Here is a 25,110-nt window from a genome sequence, read left to right on the forward strand (position 1 = left end):
ACTTTGCTTTGAAATAGAAGAGCACTGGTTAACAGAGAAAAGGACAGAAGGTATCCTAGGTAAAATTATTGACATGTATGTAGCTGTGTGCTAGTTTCTCATCTTCATTGGTATTACTAGGCTGAAGGTATTTATTCTTATATTTCTAGCTCCTGAGACTGGACAGACTGCAGGACAATTCCAGACACGAACAGCAGAGGGTGTGGGTGTCTGGCCACAGTGGCAGGGTCAGCAGCCTCATCATCGCTCAAATTCTAGTGAGCAACATGTTCAGCAGCCATCAGCACAACAGTCTAGCCAGCCTGAGGTCTTCCAGGTAAGACATTAAAGACTTCAGAATGTCAGAAGTTAGGAGAGGAGAGAGATAGAAGGAACCATACCTCTGTGAAAGTGTGGATTGGAAGTGTGTAGAAGACAGTAGATATGTAAAGATAAATGTCAGTAATGAAAAGATCATGAATGGTTTGATACACATCTTTTAACCAGACTAGACAAAATTTGTAAAGTGAAGCATGTGAAGATGCCAGATAAATTATTTTAGCTCATTCACGAAGCTTTGGATTTAAAATAGGGAAAATTTTAAAAGTATATGAAATACACTGATTAAGGCTATAATGGTCTATTTAAAAAAGTTCTGAGGGGACTTGCAAAATTGAATGGAGTCGTCTTAAGCCAAAAGAAGAGCTAGTATAAAGCACAGAAAGCAAGATGGGTTTCAGTAGATAAAAAATAAGATATTTAATCTCATATCTAGAAGGGGTTAAATGGAAAGTGTAATGTAGCAAGCAGATTTCTCTCCCTTTGAAAAGAGGAAACTTAGGGCTGGAGATGTAACTCAAAGTAGTAGCATGCCTGCTTCACAAATCCGAGTCTCTGAGTTCAGTTTCCAGTACTACCAAGAAAAAAAAAGTTGACAAAAAAATTTAGCAAAAAATAAATATGATTAGAAAAAAATGGCTAGGAAAAAAAATGGCTATGATGTAAAGGAATCACTGTTCTGGAAGTAAGGAAGGCTGAGAGAACTCAGTGCAAGGAAGACTTTTTGGGTTGAGGGATGGATTGTATTGTAGAGAAATGTTGGGAGGGAACTCAGTAAATTTAACAGTGTCATCTTTTTCTCTCATTAGGAGATGTTGTCCATGTTGGGAGACCAGAGCAACAGCTACAACAATCAAGAATTTCCTGACCTAACTATGTTTCCCTCCTTTTCAGAATAGAACTATTGGGGTGAGGATAAGGGATAGGGGAGAAAAATCACAGTTTTTAAAAACAAATCTTTTGTAAACAAAATAAAAGTTCCTCTCCCTTCCCTTTCCTCACCCCCTAATATGGTACCCCTATCCCTTGCCTCTTCTTCCCTTTCTGAGGTAACATTTATAGAAGGAATTAAATCAATCCCTAAGGCTTCTAGATAGAAGCCTTGGAAAAGTTGAGGATAGGTGAAGTTAGAATGCCTTTCTTTATGTCTCCTGACCAGAAGTTGCACAAAATTGGTTTGTGCTAGGGTCAAGGGGCAGTTAGAAGAACCTGACATCCACTATTTGCCTTGGATACTGTGGCTTATTTTTGGGAAGAAATTCTGAATAGAGTGGAACAGAGGAGGAATATCCTCATAATTGAGAACCATGAAACATGGTGTTTATACATGGGGCTTTAGGAAATGAATATAGGCTCTTTCTGCTACCTGTGAGCAATTCCCCCAGAAAGAAACATGTAAGAAAGAGAACAAGAATTTATGTGTGAGTGTGTGTGTGTGTGCGTGTGCGCGTGTGTACGCTCATGTGTGAGTACATGCATGGTCCTGTATTTCTTTCTCCCTATTAGGGAGTTTATGCAAAATTTGTCCCAGATTTTATCTTTGTCTTTCTGTATGCTCTTCAGTGAGTCCTAACTTGTTAAATCTTCCAAGTATTTTCCATTTAGTATTGCAGCCAAAGTATTTAAGTCTTTGCTGCACTTACATATATGCCCAGCCATATGCAGCTATAGGCAAATATATAAAGTTTTCTATTGATGAGGTTGATCTCTAACATATTCAGTGATCAAGCTGGATTACTGCTGCTTTTGGTGCTCTCGCCTTATTTGGAAGATCTGTAACATTACTGAAATGGGCTGGTCAGATAAACACTTTACAAAGTCTCAGACTTGGCCATAAGGATAATGCTGCATTTTCTGTCAGAATCACATGATGTGTGTTCTGTAGAGGATATTTCTGCATGGAAACTCAACTTCTTGGATTAACAGTCCCAGTGGAAATGCTCACTGTTGGAGTATAAACCAAATAGACAGTCCTTTTGCAAAGTAGCCTTTTTCATCCCATCCTCAAAATACCCATCTAGCAAGAAACACGCTGGGCCTCTAATTCTTTCTTCTTAGCTCCCTTTCCAATTTAAAGATTGGGTTTTGTTTGGAGCAATATAATTCCATGTGTTAGGTAGGACCTGGACTCCCATTCCAACAGGGTCACTTGATAATTGTAGCCATATAAATGTGGATCCAGGTTTCTACTCTCACCCTTTACCTTCCTCAGGTAAGTCATGGTCATCAGCCTTTTAAAAAATATTCCTGCCAGTATCTTAAATACAAAACTGTATTATTAAGGAAAAAATATATTAAGTGTATTCACAGTGGACTGAGGAGCACAGGCTGAGGGAATGTCCATTTACTGGGTTCCCCCACCCCTCTTTTGTCTCCAGTCTGGTGCCAGGTAGTAGAGTGGAAAAGGAGATGATTTATTTTTCTATTCTATGTGCACACATACAGTATACATATATATATATTTATATCACAATTTACGAAACCAAAAAGTTGAGTTTCCAATGGAAAACCCTGTTTTTTAATAATCAACTTGTTTTTAAATGTGATTGGGACTATAATATTGTACAGTTATTATAGGGTTTGGGGGAAGGGGAGGGCAGAGAGAAGATACTCTGGGGGTTTGCTTCTGTTTTCCTTCAGGGTTTTATTTTTGATTGATTTTTTTTCCTGGTGGCCCTTTCTGTATTGCTGGCATCTGTGCTAAGCCATACAGTGGCAAAAATAATGACATGTAGCAAAGATTTTAAAACAAAGCATTCTTTCCTTTTGTAAAATTCCTTGTGTTGTGTGATCTTGATTGCTGCGGCTTTATTCCTTTCCAGCATATAAAATACAGATACCCACCACTAAAAGGATACATAGCTCAGGCTTGAAATGTAATTCAGTGAGGGAACACTTGCTTAACATGCACAAGTTCCTGAGATCTATCTCCAGCACCACAAGAACAACTGAGAAGAATCCCTACTTTGAGCTTTAAAACACACAATTATAAAACAGCCTTTCATGTCAACAATCAGAAGTCACAGTGCCCTGATGACTCAACACCCTTCCTCCTCACTTGCCCTCCTGATCCTGACACATTCTGAGAAGACAGCAGACACATCTGGCTACATTGTAAGGGGTGGGGGTTGCCAAAGCCCATGGGACATGGTAGTGTTAGTACTTAAAACCAGTAGAGCAGCACATCTGGATATATGTTCTCTGGATTGAAGAGCATTAGGAATTAGGAAATACAAACTTTCAGATCTGGACCTGGATTTCTTCTCTAGGCCTGTGTGGTTCATAAGTACATTTAAAGTCAAAGGCCTTTGTTACTCAGGGTCTATGTATAGAATCCAGCGAGAAACGGGATCTCATGTTTTATCCTTTCTATTCCTCACATCTCTTTATCGAAGAAAATAGAGTTTGGGGCCAGGGATGATTTCATGACTGCACTAGAACCTTGTGATCTATCACATGTCTACATTTTGGGGAAGCATTTGAAGAAGCTCGTGACTGGACCTAGATTGGGAATTTTAATAATTGAGACATGCTCATCAGACATCCCACCATCTGAGAATTTTGTCAATAAAGTTATATGTGAATCCCTCAGTTGATTCATATGATGTTGTAAATAACCAGGAGTGACATTGGAGTTATTTTTAGAACCAATTTCATCTGGACAGACCCTCCTCTACAAAACCATGTTGGAGGCTGGGTACTATCTATGGCTTATGTCTGTAATCCCAACTCCTTGGAGGAAGTGATTGGAAGGCTTGAGGTTTGAGACTAACCTGAGCAAAAAGTATAACCCCATCTCAACCAATAAGCAAGCATGGTAGCACCCAACTGGGAGGTCCTATTTAGGACCACGGTCAAGGCTACTGGGCAGAAATAGTGAAACTATTCTAAATACAATTAAAACAAGAACTACAGTGGCTGGGAATATGGCCTAGTGGTAAAGTGCTCGCCTTGTATACATGAAGATCAAGAGGTAGAGTGCTGCTAGCCTTGAGCAAAAAAGCCAGGGACAGTGCTCAGACCCTGAGTCCAAGCTCAGGACTGGCAACAACAAAACCCAAGAACTACAAATGCCTTCCTAGTAAGCACAGAACCCTGAGGCTTAAGCCTCATTACCACAGGGAAGTGGGAATAGGAAAGCAATTCCACTGCTGGAAAGTGATAACCTTTAGCCAACAAGTCCAGGCACAGAAGTCTAAGCCTGTAATTCTAGCTACTCAGCTGGAGGTGATTATAAGATTGTGGTTCAAGTCCAGCCTGGGAGAAAAGGTTCCAGAGTCTCCATCTCAGTACAAAGCTGGGCACCAGTGGCTTGTGTCTGCCCAACTAGCTACACAGGAAGTGTAAATAGGATGATCAAGGTCCTGTGTGGCCTTAGTATAAACCTGAGACCTCTTTTAGGGAAAATAGCAAAAACAAATTCTTTAAAAGACCCTGCCTTAAAAACAAGGCCCTGAGTTCAAACCCCAGAGTCCCTTAGGTTACTCATTTTTGGATTTTTGTGTTTATTCCATCAACTCAGAAGGTCAAACATAAACTTGAAAACTGAGGTTTCAGTGTTAGGGAAGTGAGTCACAATGGGAAAAGATTCAGTCCCTTAATATAATAAACGATTTTAAAGAAGGATAGGATGACTTAGGCTATATCCTTCCATTTCCTCACCAACAAAAGTAATCCCGGACTAAAATAGGTATACTAAAGTTTTTGTCTGTCTCCAAAGACGGTCATGTGAAACTAGCAATTCTCCACCTCAGCACACAACTGCACACACACAGAAACACTGTAAATCTGATGCCATCTCCCCCATCTAACCCCCCTTTTCTCAACATTTCTGTCCCCGCCTGCCTTATCCAAATTTTCCAGCCAACTGCTGGAGCTGACTTCCGCAATCTTGATGGAATAAATCCAGCACCCCTAAGTCCTCCGCCCACATTAGACACACTTTCTGACCCGAGGAGCTCAGACAAGATTCCCAGCAGCAGGTAACATTTTTAACTTCTAGATCTTTCTAGCCTCAAATTCCTTTTCATTCTTTTAAGAGGATTAAGAGTCTAGTAAGTTGGAGATCAAAATAAGCTTTATGGAAAAAACGGCCTTCTTAGTTAATTTCCTGGCCAAATAAAAAAAATGTCTGGAAATTGTTATGATTCCTTGTATGGTTGTGCATATGCCTATGCAGTTTTAGTAAATGAAAATAATTACCCATTTCTCAAAAATGATCTCTATTAAGTTTCTTAGGCCACAAGGGTTAACAATGAGGAATAATTGAGTATGAGGAAGAGAGAGGAGAAACAGGAGGAGGAAGAGAAGGAAAACAACTACCACTGGTAGGCGGTAGCTCAGTATTTGTGCTCTGAAACATCTCAAAGCCCTGAATACTCCCGTTAGACATAAAGATAGATTCTAAATCTAGCATTGAGTAAGTCATATGACTTGCTTTTAAACAGAAGGATTTATATTTAAGCAAGCCAATGTAAAAAATTAGTGACACTGGAGCAAACTTCTGAAAAGCTTATAGAATATTGCCTTTTCATTCTACATTCTTCTAACCTTACTTCTGAGGCGTTTGTCCTGTGAGGCAGCTACAAAAGTTGTTTATTATTGAGGGGGAAAAAAACTGCTTCTCCTCAGCATCTGGTTAAGATTAGGGCAGTTTCCTGCCTAAGGAAGGAGGAGGCATGAGAAAGGGGGAATAAATGCATAAGGAGATTGAAAAATAGTTAAAGAGGATACGATCAACTTCAGCCTTACCCTTTTTCAGCAAGATCTGAAAAAATAATTTAGGATTTAGGCAAGGAAGAAAAAAAATGCCGTGTAGAAATGATCAGGAAGCAAAATGTAGCTAGAATTCTTTGTGTTTTCTCCAGCCCCCATTCCCAGCTTGTGCTTGTTTTGTCCATCTCCAAACTTGGAAGGTACACTGCAGAAGATAGGTGCTGAGCCAATCCCACTTAGCCCTTTCCATCCCATTTCTGCTTGCCAACAAATATGTGCATGTGACAGTTGGTTAAACAACCTTATGCCAAAATACTTGAAACCAGACGTAGGAGCACACCTTTTTCCAAACCCAGCCTCTATCATTGTTTTGTCATATGCAAACGACCCTTAATTCTTACCTTCTTTATAGAGCCAAGTATTCTTCAGCCTCACAGTTAAGGAGTTCTTAACTTTGTGTTCATGAATTCCCTAGGATTATTGCATGCACATGCATTTTTCTGGTAAAAGAGACTATACCTTTACTAGCTCCCTAAAAGAGTCTTAAAAAAGATTAAGAGCTACCTGTCTGGAAATACAGCTGCAGCTATTTCCTCATTCCAAGCCAAGCTGTGAATCCCTTTCAAATGGAAGTGTTCCCTAATTATTCCTTCAGGATGTGGGGGCTCAAGGTTCTGCTGCTACCCATGGTGAGCTTTGCTCTGTACCCTGAAGAAATACTGGATACCCAATGGGAATTATGGAAGAAGACCTACATGAAGCAATACAATGGCAAGGTGCCTGGGGGCCTGGAAGGGAGCATGGCAGGAAGGCTGGGACCTCAGAGCTCAAGTCTTAGCATATAGGCTTTGTTCTTCACAATACAGTAAAATCTACAACCGAGCAAACCTGTCTCTGTTCCCTAACTCTTAACATATGCTTTTCATTTTTGTGCCTCAATCACCATCCTTCTGTGCTATATAGAAAGAGATGTAAAGCTCTACATAATTGTAGAGTGCTTGCCTAGCATATACAAGGCACTGGGCCCACAAGAAAGAGGGAGGGAGGGGGAGGAGAGAAGATAAGAGAGGAAGGGAAGAGAAAGAAAGGGAGAGGGAGAAGGAGAGAGAGAATATGCTGGGAGGGGAGAGAGCACACCAGGGAGAGGGTGGGGGAGGAAAAGAGAAGAGAGGTGCGACTTTTTCTTTGGGAAGATTTCTCAAATTAATACTATTAATCTATAAATTATTCTATAGATTTCTCCAGTGTTTGCATTATTATTATTTTGCCAGTCCTGGGACTTGAACTCAGGGCCTGAGCACTGTCCCTGGCTTCTTTTTGCTCAAGGCTAGCACTCTGCCACTTGAGCCATAGTGCCACTTCTGGCTTTTTCCATATATGTGGTGCTGAGGAATTGAACCCAGGGCTTCATGTATGTGAGGCAAGGACTTTACCACTAGGCCATATTCCCAGCCCTGCACTAATTTTTACATAACTTTATGTGCTCTTAGTAAATGTGGTTAGTTGCTCAACTAGAGCACATGATTTTTATGATTATAAGTTACATCTTTTCTCCTAAAAAATAAAATACCTATTACCCATGTAACTTCTCTGTCAATGCATATACTGAATATGTTCTGTGTAGGAAGATGAACTCTCTCGGCGTTTAATTTGGGAAAAGAATCTGAAGTATATTTCCATCCATAATCTTGAGGCCTCTCTTGGTGTCCATACATATGAATTGGCTATGAATCACTTGGGGGACATGGTAAGTTGAACCTCAGTTTCTAGCCCACCTATCTCCTGTTTGTCTTAGTTTCCTGCTAATGCCTAGTTTCCTTCTTTGTCTCAGACCAGTGAAGAAGTAGTTCAGAAGATGACCGGACTCAAAGTACCTGCCTCACGTTCCCATAGTAATGACACCCTCTATATCCCCGAGTGGGAAGGCAGAACCCCAGATTCTCTCGACTATCGAAAGAAGGGATATGTTACTCCAGTCAAAAACCAGGTACTTGGGGCTGGGAATGTGGCTTTGCAGTAGAGTGCTTGCCTAGCATGCACAAAGCCCTGGGTTTGATTCCTCAGTACCACATAAACAGGAAAAGCTGGAAGTGGCACTGTGGCTCAAGAGATAGAATTCTAGCCTTAAGCAAAAGAAGCTAAGGGACAGTGCTCAGGCCCTGAATCCAAGCCCCAGGACTGGCCAAAAAAAAAAAAAAAACAGAAACAGGTACTTTATTTTCTTTGGGGATGTAGGTAGGCAATTTGGCATGACCAATCCCCTCTTCTGCTCTTTTGTTCTTGAGATAAGTGATCACCAGAAAGAAAGAGCAAGTAATTATGGCACAATACCTATGCTAAGAGAATATGGCCTATCCTATTATTTAATTTACTTTTTTTTTTTTTTTTTTTTTTGCTGCAAGGTCTTGGTCTTGGTTGTCCTTATCTATGCTGTATTGTGTCATTGAGAGCAAAAGCATGTATCACCATGCTGAGCTCATTACCAAACTCAGGTTCTCTGGGTTATTACAAATAATGTTGCAATAAGTATCTTCATATATATATTTCTGTACGTTTATACAAATACTTCATGTAAAATAAATTCTAAAGCAAATTGCAAGGTCTGAGAGTATCCTTTCCTAAGATCTTACCTTCTTACTAGCAAAAGAAAGCTAGTTTTCCCATAAACTTAACAGCACAGATTTGTGTCTGTGAGGTGAACAATTCATTTAACATCCCTCTCTCTTGCCTAGAACTGACCAGGTATATAGTGCTAGGAAGTAGAGATTCAAAATAGCTAAAACAGCTCTTCAAGAAATAGTCTTAAACTGGGGATATGGCTTAAGTGATATCGCATGAGCCTAGAAAGCACAGGCTCCAAGTTCAATCCCCAGTACTGAAGAAGAAAAAAACCCACCCAAAACAACAACAAAAACCCCCACAATTCTCAATCTTACCAATAAACCAGAAGTCAGGTGCTGGTGGCTCATACCTGTAATCCTAGATACTTAGGGGTCTGAGATATAAGAATTATAGTTCAAAGCCAGCCTGGGAAGGGAAATCCATGAGATTTTTTTTTCTGAAAACTAATTTATTAATGTTACTAATGTTAAAATACAATTACATAGAACTATACACTTTCTTGTAGTTCAGTAGCATTTGTCATCTCTAAAGCAAATGGTCATACAGAAAATTTGAGAAATACATCAAGACATGGATTCATTGTACTTCCATGAGATTCTCATCTCCAGTTAACCACAAGAGGAGCTGTGGCTTAAGTGCTTAAGAGTACTAGCCTTGAGCAAAATAGCCCAGGCCCTGAGTTCAAACTTAAGGACTGGCACCCACACAAAGACTAGGAAAGAAAGGAAAATGTAGAGCAATAATAACTCGCTTTTTGAGGGACTATTATATGTAAGAAACCTTAAACTCCAGATGCAAAATGTATTATTCTTTATTAAAATCTCATTAATATAGTATTGCCCCACATTTTACTGGTAAGGAAACTGAAACAGAGAGATTTAGTAATTTAGCCAAGCTCATATTGCTAGTCGGTGAAAGGCCAGGAGTACTACCTCCCAAGCTGCAATCTACTCTGTTTTACCACATCTAATGATAAGAACATTTACCAGTAGCAACAACAGCAACATAACAATGTAACAAATGTTAAAGGAAGGAAGACTATGATAAAGGTAACATTTGTTCTGGAATTTACAAAATGTGTAGAACTTCAGCAGGCTGATACAGCCTGTGTGAACAGAAATCACTGATAGTTTCTCTGTATGCTTTTCAGGGTCAGTGTGGTTCCTGCTGGGCTTTTAGTTCTGTGGGTGCCCTGGAGGGACAGCTCAAGAAGAAAACTGGCAAACTCTTAAATCTGAGTCCACAGAACCTGGTGGACTGTGTATCTGAGAATGATGGCTGTGGAGGTGGTTATATGACCAATGCCTTCCAATATGTGCAGAATAACCGGGGCATTGACTCTGAAGATGCTTATCCATATGTGGGACAGGTATGCTTACTCCTAAGAGTTTCATAGCCCTGTGCTGGCTCCTCCTCTCTCATTATGGTAGTTTTACTGGCAGTAATGTCAGAAATCTTTTTTTTAATTTATTTATTAATTAAACAAAAAATTTTTGACAAGGTGTTGTACAAAAAGTGTACAGTTACATAGTAGGGCAGTGTGTACATTTCTTGTGAGAAATCTTGTTTTCTGCCTGGCACCGGTGGCTCACGCCTGTAATCCTAGCTACTCAGAAGGCTGATATCTGAGGATCTAGGTTGGAAGCTAGACTGGGCAGGAAAGTCCATGAGACTCTTACCTCCAATTAACCACCAGGAAACCAAAAGTGGTTCTGTAGCTCAAAGTGGTAGAGTGTTGAGCAAAAAACCTCAAAGGCAATGCCCAAGCCCCATGGCAGACAAAAAAAAAAAAAAAAAAAGACAGAAAAATCTTGTTTGCTTGCCCTATCCCCTGCACCCTCTGTCAAGACCTGATATTAACACTGAAGATCAGATCAAGGGCCTTGTAGCCCAAGTTGGCCTTCCACTCAGCCTTTCTGGCTAGGCTTCCTGAGTGCTGGGATTATAGGTGTATACCACAGTCACCAACTTAGTCTTTTTAAAGTTTCATCTTTTTGTTTTGGTCAGTTGTGAAGGCCTGGGCTATGTCCCTGAGCCTCTTTGGGTGCAAGGCTAATACTCTACCACTGGAGCCACATTGGTAGAAAAAGCCACTTCTGGCTTTTCCTGAGTAGTTTGTTGGAGATAAAAGTCTCATGGACTTTTTTGCTGTGGCTGGCTTCAAACCTCAATCCTCAGATCTTAGCCTCCTGGTGCCTGGCTCTTCTGTGTCTTTTAATCATCTGGAGTTGATTTTTGCATGTGTGGTTGAAGGTAAGAGTTTTCTTTTCATGTAGTATTTTGTTTTTTTCTACAATGATAGACGGATAGCTGGGTGCTAGTGGCTCATGCCTGTAATCTTAGCTACTCAGGAGGCTGAGATCCAAGGATCACAGTTTGAAGCCAGCAGGGGTAGAAAAGTCCATGAGACGTGCTCTCTCTCTCTTTTATCTTTTGTTGGTTGTGGGGCTTGTACTCCGGGCTTGGGCACTATCCCTGAACTTTTTCACTCAAGGCTAGCACTCTATCACTTTAAGCCACAGCTCCACTTCCAGTTTTTCTAGTGGTTACTTGAAGATAAGAGTCTCAGGGAGTTTCCTTCCAGGGCTGGATTTGAACTGTGATCCTCAGATCTCAGCTTCCTGAGTAGCTAGGATTACAGGTGTGAGTCATGGGTATCTGGCTTCCTGGCACTCTTATCTCCAGTAAACTACTCAGAAAAAGCCAGAAGTGGTGCTGTGGCTCAAGTGGTAGAGTGCTAGCCTTGAGCACAAAGAGGCTCAGGGACAGTGCCCAGGCCCTAAATTCAAGCCCCAGGATTGGCAAAAAATAAAATAATAGAAGGAAAGGGGTGACATTGTCCAAAAAGAAATGTATTCTTTACCTGACTTGTATAACTGTAATACCCTGTCACCTTTATAATAACAAAAAATTTAAATAAAATAAAATGATAGGAGGAACAGACCCTGTAGAGACTAATTAGGTTAAAATGTCAATTCACTAACATTTACTCAAAATACAAGTTGAATTTCTTGTTCAACTTATTGCCTATTATAGCTTTGTCCCAATCTTATTGCAACCTTGTTGTTTTCAGGATGAAAGTTGTATGTACAACCCAACAGGCAAAGCAGCTAAATGTAGAGGATTCAGAGAGATTCCCATAGGGAATGAGAAAGCCCTAAAGAGAGCAGTGGCTCGAGTGGGACCGGTCTCTATAGCCATTGATGCAAGCTTGACCTCTTTCCAGTTTTACAGCAAAGGTATGGAACTATTTCCAGAGATCTCTCTTTAAGAAAAAAAAGTTGCAAGTGTTAGAGTTTCTCAAAAGGCCCTGAGCATTTTCAGTACTTAGTTCACCCCTCCTCCCCTCCCTGCCTCCGCCCGCAGTCCTGGGGCTTGAACTCAGGGCATGGGCACTGTCCTTGAACTTCTTTTGCTTAAGGCTAGCCTCTACTACTTGAGCCACAGTGCCACTTGGGCTTTTTCTGTTTATGTGGTGCTGAGGAATGGAACTCAGGGCTTCATGCATGGGAGGCAAGCACTCTACCGCTAAGCCACATTCCCAGCCCCTCTTCCAACTTTGTGTGTGTGTGTGTGTGTGTGTGTGTGTGTGTGTGTGTGTGTGTGTGTGTGTTTAACTGGAGATAAGAATCTCAGGGACTTTCCTGTCTGGTCTGGATTCCAACTGTGATCCTCAGATCTCAGCTTCTTCTTCTTTTTTTTTTTTTTTTTTTTGCCAGTCCTGGGCTTGGACTCAGGGCCTGAGCACTGTCCCTGGCTTCTTCCTGCTCAAGGCTAGCACTCTGCCACCTGAGCCACAGCGCCCCTTCTGGCCGTTTTCTATATATGTGGTGCTGGGGAATTGAACCAAGAGCTTCATGTGTAGGAGGCAAGCACTCTTGCCACTAGACCATATTCCCAGCCCAGATCTCAGCTTCTTGTTTAGCTAGGATAACAGGAGTGAGCCACTACAGCCCAGCTAAAACCACATCTTTTTTTTTTTTTTTTTTGGCCAGTCCTGGGCCTTGGACTCAGGGCCTGAGCACTGTCCCTGGCTTCTTCCCGCTCAAGGCTAGCACTCCGCCACTTGAGCCACAGCGCCGCTTCTGGCCGTTTTTCTGTATATGTGGTGCTGGGGAATCGAACCTAGGGCCTCGTGTATCCGAGGCAGGCACTCTTGCCACTAGGCTATCTCCCCAGCCCCTAAAACCACATCTTAATACTTGGTTTCCTAGGTGTATATTACGATGAAAACTGCAATAGTGATAATGTGAATCATGCAATGTTAGCAGTAGGATATGGGATCCAGAAGGGAAACAAGCACTGGATAATTAAAAACAGGTAATTACAACAACACTGCCTTTGTTATTCACTTACCCTTATAACACTCAACATCTCTTCCAGTTTCCCAGTTTCCTTTCTTTCTTCCAAATCATAGGGAATTCTCTCAAGCTTTTCAGTTTAGAGATTCTGACATATGATGGCCAGATAATAGCATGCAAAGTATGTGTTAGTCAGCTGCCCCCTCGGCAAGATGCTTAGTGATATACAAAAACAAGTAAGCAAATGTGTGCCCATTAAGATAGACTTTGACAGAAGTTAACACAAAGAAGACCAAAGTAGCATTAAGAACCAACTCATTTCCTCAGTAATCTCATCCACTCTCGTAGAATCATCCCTCTTGCCAACAAGGCTTACTCCCAAACCAAGATCACGGACTTTAGCCTCACTTTCAGTAAAGCTAAAAACTCTGGACCTGCAGTAATGGTAATTCAGTCTGATCTCAATCTACCTTTCCAGATATTATCTGCTGCTTTACCCTGTTAGGCACTATTTTTCAGCCACATGATCCTAACACATCTTACTTTCCTGTCTCTATGATTGATTTTACACCATTACACTTTGGGTTCAGCCTCAAATACCACCTCTCACTCAAGTACTCTTCCTCCGGGTCAGCAGCAGGTTCTTCTACCTTTGGGACCTGGGGCATTACGCTGTCTGTCCACTTCTTGACTTTAACTCTTTAAAGATAAAACTTTCTTACTCATTTTTGTATGCAATTGGTCCTTAGCACAATACAGTAAATGTCTCAAAGACTACTTAAAACCAAGGGTACTAAGTATTTTTATTGGTTGATCTTTCAGCTGGGGAGAAAACTGGGGAAACAAGGGCTACATTCTCATGGCTCGGAATAAGAACAACGCCTGTGGCATTGCAAACTTGGCCAGCTTCCCCAAGATGTGACGGCATCCAGCCAACCCCATCCGGCTCTTCAATTCCTTCTATGATGGTGCAATCTATAGATATACTTTGAAAGGGAATTGTATTATTCTTTAGGTAGATGTGATGATACTGAGATTGTTTAATTTCTCTAGTTATTGGTGCTTCAAGTGACACCGGTACTACCTTCTATTCTCTCCACTCTTTTTCTTTGTGGCCACAGCAGGAATTTTCCTAAGTTATATCCTTTTAGGCTACTAAGGTATATGACCACAGTCTACTTGACTTTGTTGTTCTGAGACTGTTGCTATGTGGATAGATGCTTCACATCTTCAACTAGGCCAGATTCTCATTCACTGGGTTTATTTAGCTTTAACTATCCCCAGAAGACTGAAGTGACCTGACTTCTCAACTTCCAAGTCCCCTTCTTCTAGATCCTCAAGGTAGATATTTCGGTGTTTTTTCACTCCAGTTCACAAATCTATTCTAAATTTTTGGTACAAGTTTATATTATATAGAAATGTATTTTCTTTTTCTTCTTTGAAGTTTTAAATAAAGTATTTATCTCTTGTCTTTAATAAATAGCATTCAGTATACATTCATTGTGTATTGGGTACTATGTTAGGTGCTAAAGACAAAAAGATGAGTGAAAAATGGTCCCTGCTGGGCATGGGTGGCTCAGGCCCATGGTCCTAGCTGCTCAGAAGGCTGAGATCTGAGCATCACAGCTGGCTTCAAGCCAGCCTGGACAGGAAGGACCATGAGACTCTTATCTCCAATAAAACACTGGAAGTGGAGCTGTGGCTCAGGTCATAGAGTGCTAGCCTTGAACACAAAGAGGCTCAGGGACAGCACCCAGGCCCTGAGTTCAAGCCCAGAACTGGCAAAAAAAATAAAATTAATATATATGTCAATAAATATACAAAAAGATGTATGTCTCACTCTTCAGACATTATCACTAGCCATTAGAGAAATATAACTAAAGCCACAATGGGTTGGCATTTTATACTCATTAAGATTTTTTTTAAAGAAGCTGGACACAATGACTCACAGCTGTATTCCTATTTGCAAGCTATTTGGGAGGCTACTCCAGCAAAAAATTCATGAGACCTCATTTCAACAAATGAAAAAGCTGAGTGTGGTGGTGCCTATCTCCCATCCTAGCTATATGAGAAAATAAATGGGAGAATCAAATTCCATGTCAGACTGAGTATAAATGTGAGACCCAATTATAAAATAACGAAAGCAGGGGCTGGGAATATGGCCTAGTGGCAAGAGTGTTTGCCTCGTATACGTGAAGTCCTAGGTTTGATTCCTCAGCACCACATATATAGAAAAAAGGCCACAAGTGGCGCTGTGGCTCAAGTTGGCCAAGTGCTAGCTTTGAGCAAAAAGAAGCCAGGGAGAGTGCTCAGGCCCTGAGTTCAAGACCCAGGACTGGCAAGAAAAAACAAACAAACTGAAAGCAGCCATGCTCTAGTGGCTCACACCTATAATCCTAGCTATACTCAGCAGGTGAGATTTGAGAATGGAGGTTGGTATGAAGCCAGCCTGTGCAAGAAAGTCCATGAGACACTTACCTCCAATTAACCATCAAAAAAGCCAGAAGTGGTGAGGCTCAAATGATAAAAGCTAAGAGACAGCACCCAGGCCCTGAGTTCAGTGCCCACTACTTAAAAAAAATGGTTGGGGTTGTGGCTAAAGTGGTAGAGCACCTGCCTAGAAAACTAAAGGCCCTCAATACAAACTCTAGTACTTGCAAAAACAAAAAAAAATAGACTAGAAACTCTTGAACACTGTCATTGGGAATGTAGTGTGCTATGGCAGCTATGGGAAGTTACACATAGAACTTTCATATGATCCAGCAATTCTACTAGATATACAAATTCAAGAGAAAATATTCAATTGAATGCTTTTCGCAACATTATTCTTTTATTTATTTATTTTTTGGCTCAAGGTTAACACTCTCCCTCTTGAGCCACAGCGCCACTTCTGGTCTTTTCTGTTTATGTGGTGCTGAGGAATCAAGCCCAGGGCTTCATGCATGTAAAGCAAATACTCTACCACCAAGCATATTCCCAGCCCACATTGTTCATAATAACCAAAAGATAAAAACAACCCAAGGGCCTATCAACAGATGAACTAATAAACAAATATTATATTCTATCCAAGGGACTATTATTCATCCACAAAAAGAAATGGGATTGTGGTAGATCCTATTGCATGGATAAACCTTGAAAACATGGTGAGTTATTTGTTTGTTTGTTTTGTTTTTTGCCAGTCCTGGGGCCTTGGACTCAGGGCCTGAGCAGTGTCCCTGGCTTCTTTTTGCTCAAGGCTAGCATTCTGCCACTTGGGCCACAGCGCCACTTCTGGCCATTTTCTATATATATGTGGTGCTGGGGAATCGAACCCAGGGCTTCATGTATACGAGGCCAGCGCTCTTGCCACTAGGCCATATTCCCAGCCCTCCTTGAAAACATGGTAAGGGAAACAAATCAGAACAAAATATTGTATTTCCACTTAACAGGAGGCAATTAATATAGTTAAATTCACAGGATAAGTAGCAGAATAGAGGATACCAGTGGTTGGTAAAGTGGTAGAATTTGGAGGCTACTGTTTAATGGGTGCAGAGTTTCTAGTTTGGATGGTAGAAAGGGGCTGAGAGAGTAGATTAGTTAGGAACCAGGACCCCTGGAGAGCATCTTGGCCTAACAGTTGAAACTAGATGGAAACACCATGTCTACCCATCTCTAGCCCCTTCTAGTTTGGACAACCTTCCCATGAATCTGGGGAAAGGATTTGCAGAAGGGAACCAATTAGGAACTAACAATCAGAATGTTGCAGGACCCAACCAACAAAAGTTACCTTCGAACATACCTAATTATAACAGGGACAACCAATCAGAGAACAGCATAGGGTATAAAAACTCTTAGATTCAGTCACCTGGGAGTATACACAGAGAATACACATAAAGATCAGTGGCCTTTAAGCAAGATACCTACTGCTGAACTGTAACACCATTAGGCACTGTCTGCTGGCAAGTAGTCAGCCCTAGTGGTCTATGCCAGCTGCAGAGCTAGAAGGCTGGGACACCACAAAGTTTGTGTGGGCTCTACCCACCACAACAGCAGAAGAATTCTGTATCAGTTTTATTCCCCCCCCCACCCCATTTTTCTGAGCCTGGGACTCAAACTCAGTATCTATGGTGGCTTTCACTCATTGGCTAGCATAATACCAACTGAGCCATGCCTCTAACCCTAAGGTTGGTTATTTCTTTTTTTCTGTACCAGTTCTAAACAGAGAGACAAGGGTTTGCTTTTCTCCTGGGTGTGGCATTGGACCATGAGCCTCCTAAGCTTTCCCTGGAGCTGGAATTATAGGCACATTACACCATGCCTGGCTAAGCTTTCCTCTGTGCTGCTTCAAACTGTGTCTTCCTTATCTATGCTTCCTCTGCCTCCCCTGCCTTCCTATCTGCTGGGATTACAGGTGAGCCACTTGATCCTGGCTGAGGTTGACTCATTTTAAACCCAGTGTATGTATATGTCCACGTTAAAATCAGGGTCTTACTACCTTAAGGTGAAATGGAAGATAAAACACACAAAAAAATCCCAACAGTACACTTCAGACATATTTTAGCTCACCTATTTTTTGATGACTATAAAGAGGACATGTTTATATTTGTGGTGCATTTCTCTGAAATACTTGCAAAATAATGCTAGCCTCTTAATTATCATACTTTTCTTTCCTAGAAAGCCTATTAGAATGGACATATATGAACATACTATTATTGCAGGGATAACCTAATTAATTTTAAATATATCATTTGCAGTTTTGTCTACTCTATTATTAGCAACAAATTTCTTGTGACTTTCCTTACAGTTGATTGTAACATATCAAGTGTGTCATAAACACTGTCAGTCACTTGGCGCAAAGGTCTTACCTGTAGTTTTCCAAGTACTTCCTAGTTGTGTTTTATTTTGATTTCTTGGTAAAATTAGCCTCCTACTTTCATCACATATTGTTAGGTGACAGAGACTAGTACTCACCATAATGAAGTCTACTGGGACCCAATATTGCCAGCAAGTAATGCACCAAGCCAATCACCTACATAGAGAGCATACAAATAGGGTGTGTGCTTGCCTCGTATCCATGAAGCCCTGGGTTCGATTCCTCAGCCACATATATAGAAAAGGCCAGAAGTAGTGCTATGGCTTAAGTGTTAGAGTGCTAGCCTTGAGCAAAAAGAAGCCAAGGAACCTGAGCCCACGCCCCAGGACTGGCAAAAATAAAAAATAAAAAAATAGGGTATGTTTTCAGCTTAAGAGAAAAGTGTTAACTACATAATTTCAAAGTTTATTGAGGGTGCTCTTTTCTCCTTCAACTAGCTTTATGTTTAAATTATCCTTCCTAAATCTTCCCATTCTCTTAATTCTATTTCACCTTTCTGTTTGTCTTGGGAGAAGAATAACAAATGAGTTATTTTATTATTAAAGTAATGGCTATTTCAACTAGCATACTTGTATAAATAGGAAATAAGACTAGCATCTGTATCACTACGGAAGTCAGGGTTTTAAGATTAAGTAAGGGGGCTGGAAATGTGGCCTAGTGGTAGAGTGCTTGCCTAGCATGCAGGAAGCCCTGGCTTCCATTCCTCAGTACCACATAAACAGAAAAAGCCAGAAGTGGCGCTGTGGCTCCAGTGGTAGGGTGCTAACCTTGAGCAAATGAAGCAAGGGAAGAGCGCTCAGGCCCTGAGATCCAGCCCCACGCCTGGCAAAACCAAACAGACAAACAAAAAGATTAAGATACTTCCTCAGAAAAACTTAAAGCAGCTGATTTTTGGCACATCTGAAGCTAAAGAGAGGGTGACTTCAAAACACAGAAAAAGCACAATGTTACTACATGCAGGCAGAAAGTTTCCTTGTTCTGCTTTCATTTCCCCTTTCTCACATCAGTCAGGAAATGCCCCTTCATCTATGATGGAAAGTTGCCAATGTTTCAGAGAAGATTTAGTATTATGCTGTTGGACACTTGTCTTGGTTTTTATTTTAATCATTTGAGTTAAATAAATTTGGAATAACAACTTACCTCCCAGGGGAAACCTACTGCACAGAAGTCCAATCTATAGCTTTAAAATGTTACAGAATGATTTCTTTTTTCCAGACAGGGACTCACTGTAACTCAGGCAGACTTTTAACTCACAATCCTCCTGCCTCAGCCTCCTTAGTGCTGGAATTGTAAGCATGTATCACTACACACAGCCAGGATGTTTTTTAAGCTTATAAAATACATTAAATGAGCACAGAGTAAGTTATCTAATGTCATGTTCCCCTAATATATTCAAATATAATATTTGATTACAGATTTAATATTACACAGAGACTATCTTCAGAAGCCATGCCAAAGGTCACTAAATAAAGAAAAATTAACCCAACAAATATTTATTAGTTGTTGCCTAAACGTGTGTTAAACTGTAGAACAATACAAAGGCCTTTGTATTGTTCCTTCCCTTTCAGACAGGGTCTTACTATATAGTCCAGGCTAGCCACACATTTTCAATCCTCCTATCTCTGCCACCTGAGTTCTTAGATTCCAGGCATGTATCACCACGTCTGGCTAAGATCCTATATTTTCAAGTTAACTGTTAAGGTAAAACTGTCTTAGATAATACAGATAAAGAATAAAGTCAAAATTTTGGTACAACTTTTAAGGGCTCATGAAAGTATAGATGGAGGAAAAATGAGTAGGGAAGTCAGAGAAGATTGCAATGGGGCATTTCTTGAAGTGAATCTTGCAGGTTAAAGAGGTCAAGGAAAAGAGAAAAATCATTCTTGAAAGAAGGCAAGAATTGGGGCTGGGGATATGGCCTAGTGGCAAGAGTGCTTGCCTCGCATACATGAGGCCCTGGGTTCGATTCCCCAGCACCACATATACAGAAAATGGCCAGAAGTGGCGCTGTGGCTCAAGTGGCAGAGTGCTAGCCTTGAACAAGAAGCTAGGGACAGTGCTCAGGCCCTGAGTCCAAGCCCCAGGACTGGCCAAAAAAAAAAAAAAAAAAAAAAAGAAGGCAAGAATAAGGGCTGGGATGTAGCTCAGTGGCAAAGCACTTGCCTAGCAAGTGCAATGTCCTGGGTTCAATCCCCATTACCAAAAAAGAAAAGACAAAAACAATACAGTTTAGAAAATCTGACCAAAAAGAAAGAAGGCAAGAATGATTAGACAAGGAAGGAGGCCCATGAGAACAGTATAGATGAACACAGAAGAAGGTGAGACTAAAAAGAAAAATGAAAAAAAAAATCTGAGCTAGTTTCTGGTGGCGTATACCTCAGCCATTCAAACCCAGCCTGGGCAGAAAACTCCATGAGACTTTTTTTTTTCCCCACAAAGTAGTAAGCCTTTATTTTCTTGTTCTGCCAATAAACAAGTTGATTGCTTCTAGGAAATTAGGCAAAAAGACCAAATCCCATATCTTCATCTGATTCCTCCGACTCTTCCTTGGCTTCAGCCTTGGCTGGGGCAGCGGCAGCGGCAGCAGCAGGAGCAGCTGGAACCACAAAGGCAGATGGATCAGCCAAGAAGGCCTTGACCTTTTCAGCAAGTGGGAAAGTGTAGTCAGTCTCCACAGACAAAGCCAAGACCCACTTGTACCCATTGATGATAGAATGAGGCACAGAGGCAACAGTTGGGTAACTGATCTGCAGGCAGACACTGGGAAGCGGGAATGCAGAGCATCCTCAGTGATGTCAAGCACTTCCGGGTTGTAGATGCTGCCATTGTCAAACACCTGCTGGATGATCAGCCCAAAGGAGAAGGGGGGAATGTTGAGCATGTTCAGCAGTGTGGCTTCACTGGCTCCCACATTATCTCCAGTCTTTATCAGCTGCACATCACTCAGAATTTCAATGGTGCCCCTGGAGATCTTAGTAGTGATGCCTAGAGCCTGGAAGAAGTAAGTCTTCTTAGGCCTCAGACCAGTGTTCGGAGCTGGCACAGTGACTTCACATGGGGCAATGGCACCAGCACGGGCAGCAGCTGGTACCTTATTGGCCAGCAGCAAGTCCCTGATCTCAGTAAGGTCCTCCTTGATGAACACAAAGCCCACATTCCCCCGGATATGAGGCAGCAGTTTCTCCAGAGCTGGGTTGTTTTCCAGGTGCCCTCGGATGGCCTTGCGCATCATGGTGTTCTTGCCCATCAGCACCACAGCCTTCCCTCGGAGCGACATCTGGATCTGCTGCATCTGCTTGGACCCCACATTGTCTGCTCCAACAATGAAGCATTTTGGATAATCATCCAAAAGTTGGATGATCTTAAGGAAGTAATTGGGCTTCCAGGTCACCCTGTCTTCCCTAGGCATCACGACGGTGCGTCAGGGATTGCCACGTAGGGTTTAAAGACGAGGTCACTCTCATGAGGATGCCTGGCGAAAGCTCCATGAGACTCTATCTCCAGAAGCCAAATAAATAAAAACAAAAACCCACAGAGGTGGAGTTGTAGTTCAAGTGGTAGAATACTAGTCTTGAGAAAAAAAGGCTTAGGAACAATGCCTAGACCTTGAGTTCAACTAGGACCAACACACACACACACACACACACACACACACACACAATCTGAGCTGGCACCAGTGGCTTATGCCTATAGTCCTAGCTACTAAGGAGGCTGAGATATGAGAATCACAGTTCAAAGCCAGCCCAGGCAGGAAAGCCCATGGGACTCTTCACTTAGCCACCAAAAGCCAGAAGTGAGCCAAGAGCTAGGGGCTTATGCCTAGAATCCTAGCTATTCAAGAGGTTGAGAGCTGAGGACCATAGTTCAAAGCCAGCGTGGGCAGGAAAGTCCAAGAGACTCTTATCTCCAATACAGTGGAGCTGCAGCTCAAGTAGTAGAGCACTAGTCTTGAGCACAAAGGCTCAGGGTCAGCACTCAGGTCCGGAGTTCAAACCCTAGTACCAGCACACACACAAAAAGCCAGAAGTGGAGCTGTGGCTCAAAGTAGAGAGCCAACCTTCAGTGGAAAAATGAAGGGACTGTTGTCAGCCAGGGCCTGAGTTCAAGCCCCAGTACCAGCACAAAATTTCCTCTATATTAGCCTCTGCTTTATCAGCATGCTCAGGGATCATTTATTTTTCTCTCTTTACTATTGAATTGAAGATTTATATGATAAAAAATGAACTCTGTTTTTATCAAGAGATGACATAATTATAGTGGTTAGGAGCATGGACTTTTGTGAGACTGTTAGCATTTACTAGCTGAGTACTGTGAATTTGAACTTTATAAAAATAGGAGAAATAACTATCTCACAGAACTTTGTGGTAATTAAATGCTATTATGCATAGAATGTTTAGAATAGTGCCTGGCCAGAATGTCTTCTTCTTCTTTTTTTTTTTTTTTTTGGCCAGTCCTGGGCCTTGGACTCAGGGCCTGAGCACTGTCCCTGGCTTCTTCCCACTCAAGGTTAGCACTCTGCCACCTGAGCCCCTTCTGGCCGTTTTCCATATATGTGGTGCTGGGGAATCGAACCAAGAGCTTCATGTGTAGGAGGCAAGCACTCTTGCCACTAGGCCATATTCCCAGCCCCAGAATGTCTTCTTTATCAGAGTTTGCTACTTCTGTTGTATTCATGGAAATAATATTCAGATCCCAAACTGTAGGGGGTGGGGAAGTCTCAGGAGCTGTTTGAACTGGTATAATTGAAACCAAACCTATTAAGCCTACAAATTGTATTCTTTGTGTTATCTAGCAACACACTAGAATAATTGGAGTCACACACAGTTATAATTCTAGCACTCAGGAAGCTAAAGCAGGAGGATCCTGAATTTGGTTCCTGGGCTGTATATCAAGACCTTGTCTCAACAAACAACAGAGAGTTAAAAAATAATTAGAGAAGAGGATAATCCTGTTAGTGTGGGAAATAAGTCAAGGAGACACAAAAATTCCTTTCCATTCCACCTGTTATTAACCCCTCCTCTTAAGGCTTTGCTTAGAATGCGTACTGTGCTTAGAAAGTACATAAATACCCAGGCACCAGTGGCCCATGCCTGTAAGCCTGGCAATTGGGAGAACAGGTCAGGAGGACTATGGTTTGAGGGCAGCCAAGGCATACCTATGAGATGCCTTCTCAATCAATAGCTGACACAGTGGCTCGTGCCTGTCATCCCAGCTACATGGGAGACTGAGATTTGAAGGATCATGGTTTCAGGCCAGCCCAGGCAGAGAACTTCATGAGAGTCCATCTCAAGCTATGACAGGAAGCCTAAAATAGATGGAAGAACAGACCTCTGCAGGAAGCTAGACCCTATTTTTGACAAAATAACTAGTTAAAAAGGATATAAAATGATGCTAAGTGAAATGAACTACAAGATTTGGAAATAAGTGGTTTATCTTTGTTGTTATTTTCAACATACCATATGAAATTATGCCTTTTTCTTTTGTCTTTCTTCCCCATGGCTTTACCCCTGATGTCACTATAACTGACTTTGGTACACTGGGTATTGTATGTACGTTTGTCAAAACTAGGGAAGGGGAACACCAAAATGGAGACAAAGGGTAAAAGGTGAACCAATGCAACAACAATACTTACAAGACAATATGCTGTAAACCAACTGTACATCTCAGGGAGGGTGAGGATTGAACCGGGGAGGGGGGGAAGGTAGGAGAGAAACGAAGGGGGAGGTAGCAAGTTTGATAATGCCTTACGTATGTAACTATAACCCCTCTGTGCATTACTTTCACAATAAATAAATAATTTTTTTTTAAAAAGGGACTTGAGACATGGCTCACCAATGGAACACTTTCCTAGCAAATCCAGTACTGACAAAAAGAAGTATACACAAATGACAAAAATTCTTAAATGGAATTTTGTTTCCTTCAAGACAATATTTGTTGCTTTTGTTTAGATGATAGTGTTTAGATTCCTCATTCACAAAGACAAAATGATGCTAAATGGCATGTTGATAAATACAAACCATGAGTGTTCATATTTCAAATAAATACCTCACATAGTAGCACTTTCTCATAAAGATATATCTTAACACTAACTATTTCATTAGAATTATACTCTGTGAAGAGAGCTAGGAATAACATTGGAACTATAAACTCTTATCACCTCCTGGAAGATTATTTTTTTTATTTTTTATTTTTTTGCCAGTCCTGGGCCTTGGACTCAGGGCCTGAGCACTGTCCCTGGCTTCTTCCTGCTCAAGGCTAGCACTCTGCCACCTGAGCCACAGCGCCCTTTCTGGCCGTTTTCCATATATGTGGTGCTGGGGAATTGAACCAAGAGCTTCATGTGTAGGAGGCAAGCACTCTTGCCACTAGGCCATATTCCCAGTCCCCTGGAAGAAGATTATGATTACATTCTATTGCCACCATCTTCCACTGTTTAGCAACCTAGAAGTCAGTATTATGTCTTGACTACTTATGCATAGGGAAACTGAAACACAGATACTTAAGTTTTATTTGTTCTAGGCCATAAAATCAGAATCATAGTGACAAAAAAACCAACAACGAAGCTAACACAAATGGCATAGAGCATTTCTTCCATCCCCCTTTTCCTGGCTCTGAGTACTTCGAACCAACACATAATCACTATAATGTCCCCTCACTTGAGGCCCAAACTAAGGAAGCCACTGAATGGAACCTCCGGAATTATGTGCCATCATAAATCTCTATTTTGTAATATGCTGTATAAAGTATTTCATGATTGTAATGTAAAGTTAATACAATGACCCTTGTTCTTTTTCTCACAAAAGGCAATTCAATGGTATTCCCCCCACCTTCCATGGGAGCGGGGAGATGAGCAGTAAAAATATATTATTTTAAATGAACAAAAACACAACAAATGAAAAAACTCCAGAAATCACTAAGAAAAAGCAACAAATGCAAGAGAAAAATGAGCAAAAGGGATGAAAAGGCAATTTAAAGAAAATTCAAGTGGCCAAAAACATGTGACAGATGCCCAGTCTCATTAGTTATAAAGAAAATGCTAATTCTTAAATGATAGCACATCTTGTTCCTGTACATTCAGGTAACTACAGTAGCAGTAATAGAAATATGAATATATTATTTTTGCATAATATAGTAGTGTGTATGTTGAGATATTTTGAATTGATTAAAAAGAGCTAAGTGAAAATTATGACAAAAACAGACCATGGATGAGTTGTATTAAAAGGAATAAAATAGGAAAGTTTGGGGGAGGGAAGGTGGGAGAAAAATGAGGTAGTGGGTAACAAGTATGACAAGTTACATATG

The 25,110-nt window shown here is 41.2% G+C and overlaps 2 protein-coding genes and 1 pseudogene across 7 annotated transcripts in view; 2 read left to right on the forward strand and 1 right to left on the reverse strand.

The window, feature by feature from the left end:
• Arnt (aryl hydrocarbon receptor nuclear translocator) overlaps positions 1 to 3,909 on the forward strand; it is a 63,265-nt gene extending 59,356 nt beyond the window's left edge. For all 5 annotated transcript variants that reach the window (XM_048358025.1, XM_048358021.1, XM_048358023.1 and 2 more), the window contains 2 exons: positions 150 to 316; positions 1,128 to 3,909. In XM_048358025.1, coding sequence (XP_048213982.1) covers positions 150 to 316; positions 1,128 to 1,217 — 257 coding nt within the window. In that variant the 3' untranslated portion in view covers positions 1,218 to 3,909. The remainder of the gene's footprint in view (positions 1 to 149; positions 317 to 1,127) is intronic.
• A 1,094-nt stretch (positions 3,910 to 5,003) lies between these two features.
• Ctsk (cathepsin K) lies at positions 5,004 to 14,362 on the forward strand. 2 transcript variants are annotated; one of them, XM_048358027.1, is made up of 8 exons: positions 5,004 to 5,300; positions 6,689 to 6,809; positions 7,658 to 7,780; positions 7,865 to 8,020; positions 9,806 to 10,024; positions 11,729 to 11,894; positions 12,870 to 12,975; positions 13,779 to 14,362. In XM_048358027.1, the coding sequence occupies exons 1-8, from the start codon at positions 5,110 to 5,112 to the stop codon at positions 13,876 to 13,878; spliced, it is 1,182 nt and encodes a 393-aa protein (XP_048213984.1). In that variant the 5' UTR covers positions 5,004 to 5,109; the 3' UTR covers positions 13,879 to 14,362. The 2 variants fall into 2 exon arrangements, with proteins under 2 accessions (XP_048213984.1, XP_048213985.1); XM_048358028.1 differs by having other exon boundaries at positions 5,006 to 5,300; positions 6,689 to 6,812; positions 7,661 to 7,780.
• Positions 14,363 to 20,241: 5,879 nt separating this feature from the next.
• On the reverse strand, positions 20,242 to 21,262 carry LOC125360058 (annotated as a pseudogene).
• Between the last annotated feature and the right edge of the window lie 3,848 nt (positions 21,263 to 25,110).

This window comes from Perognathus longimembris, chromosome 11 (genome assembly GCF_023159225.1).
Source record: "Perognathus longimembris pacificus isolate PPM17 chromosome 11, ASM2315922v1, whole genome shotgun sequence".
NCBI classification, from domain to species: domain Eukaryota; kingdom Metazoa; phylum Chordata; class Mammalia; order Rodentia; family Heteromyidae; genus Perognathus; species Perognathus longimembris.

What these genes read in the sequence shown, in the direction of transcription:
- Ctsk (XM_048358027.1), top strand. Translation starts at nt 5,110, where the DNA reads ATGCCATCTCCCCCATCTAACCCCCCTTTTCTCAACATTTCTGTCCCC. An exon ending in GACAAGATTCCCAGCAGCAG is followed by an intron (nt 5,301 to 6,688) that starts GTAACATTTTTA and finishes TTATTCCTTCAG; the next exon opens with GATGTGGGGGCTCAAGGTTC. An exon ending in CTTATCCATATGTGGGACAG is followed by an intron (nt 10,025 to 11,728) that starts GTATGCTTACTC and finishes TGTTGTTTTCAG; the next exon opens with GATGAAAGTTGTATGTACAA.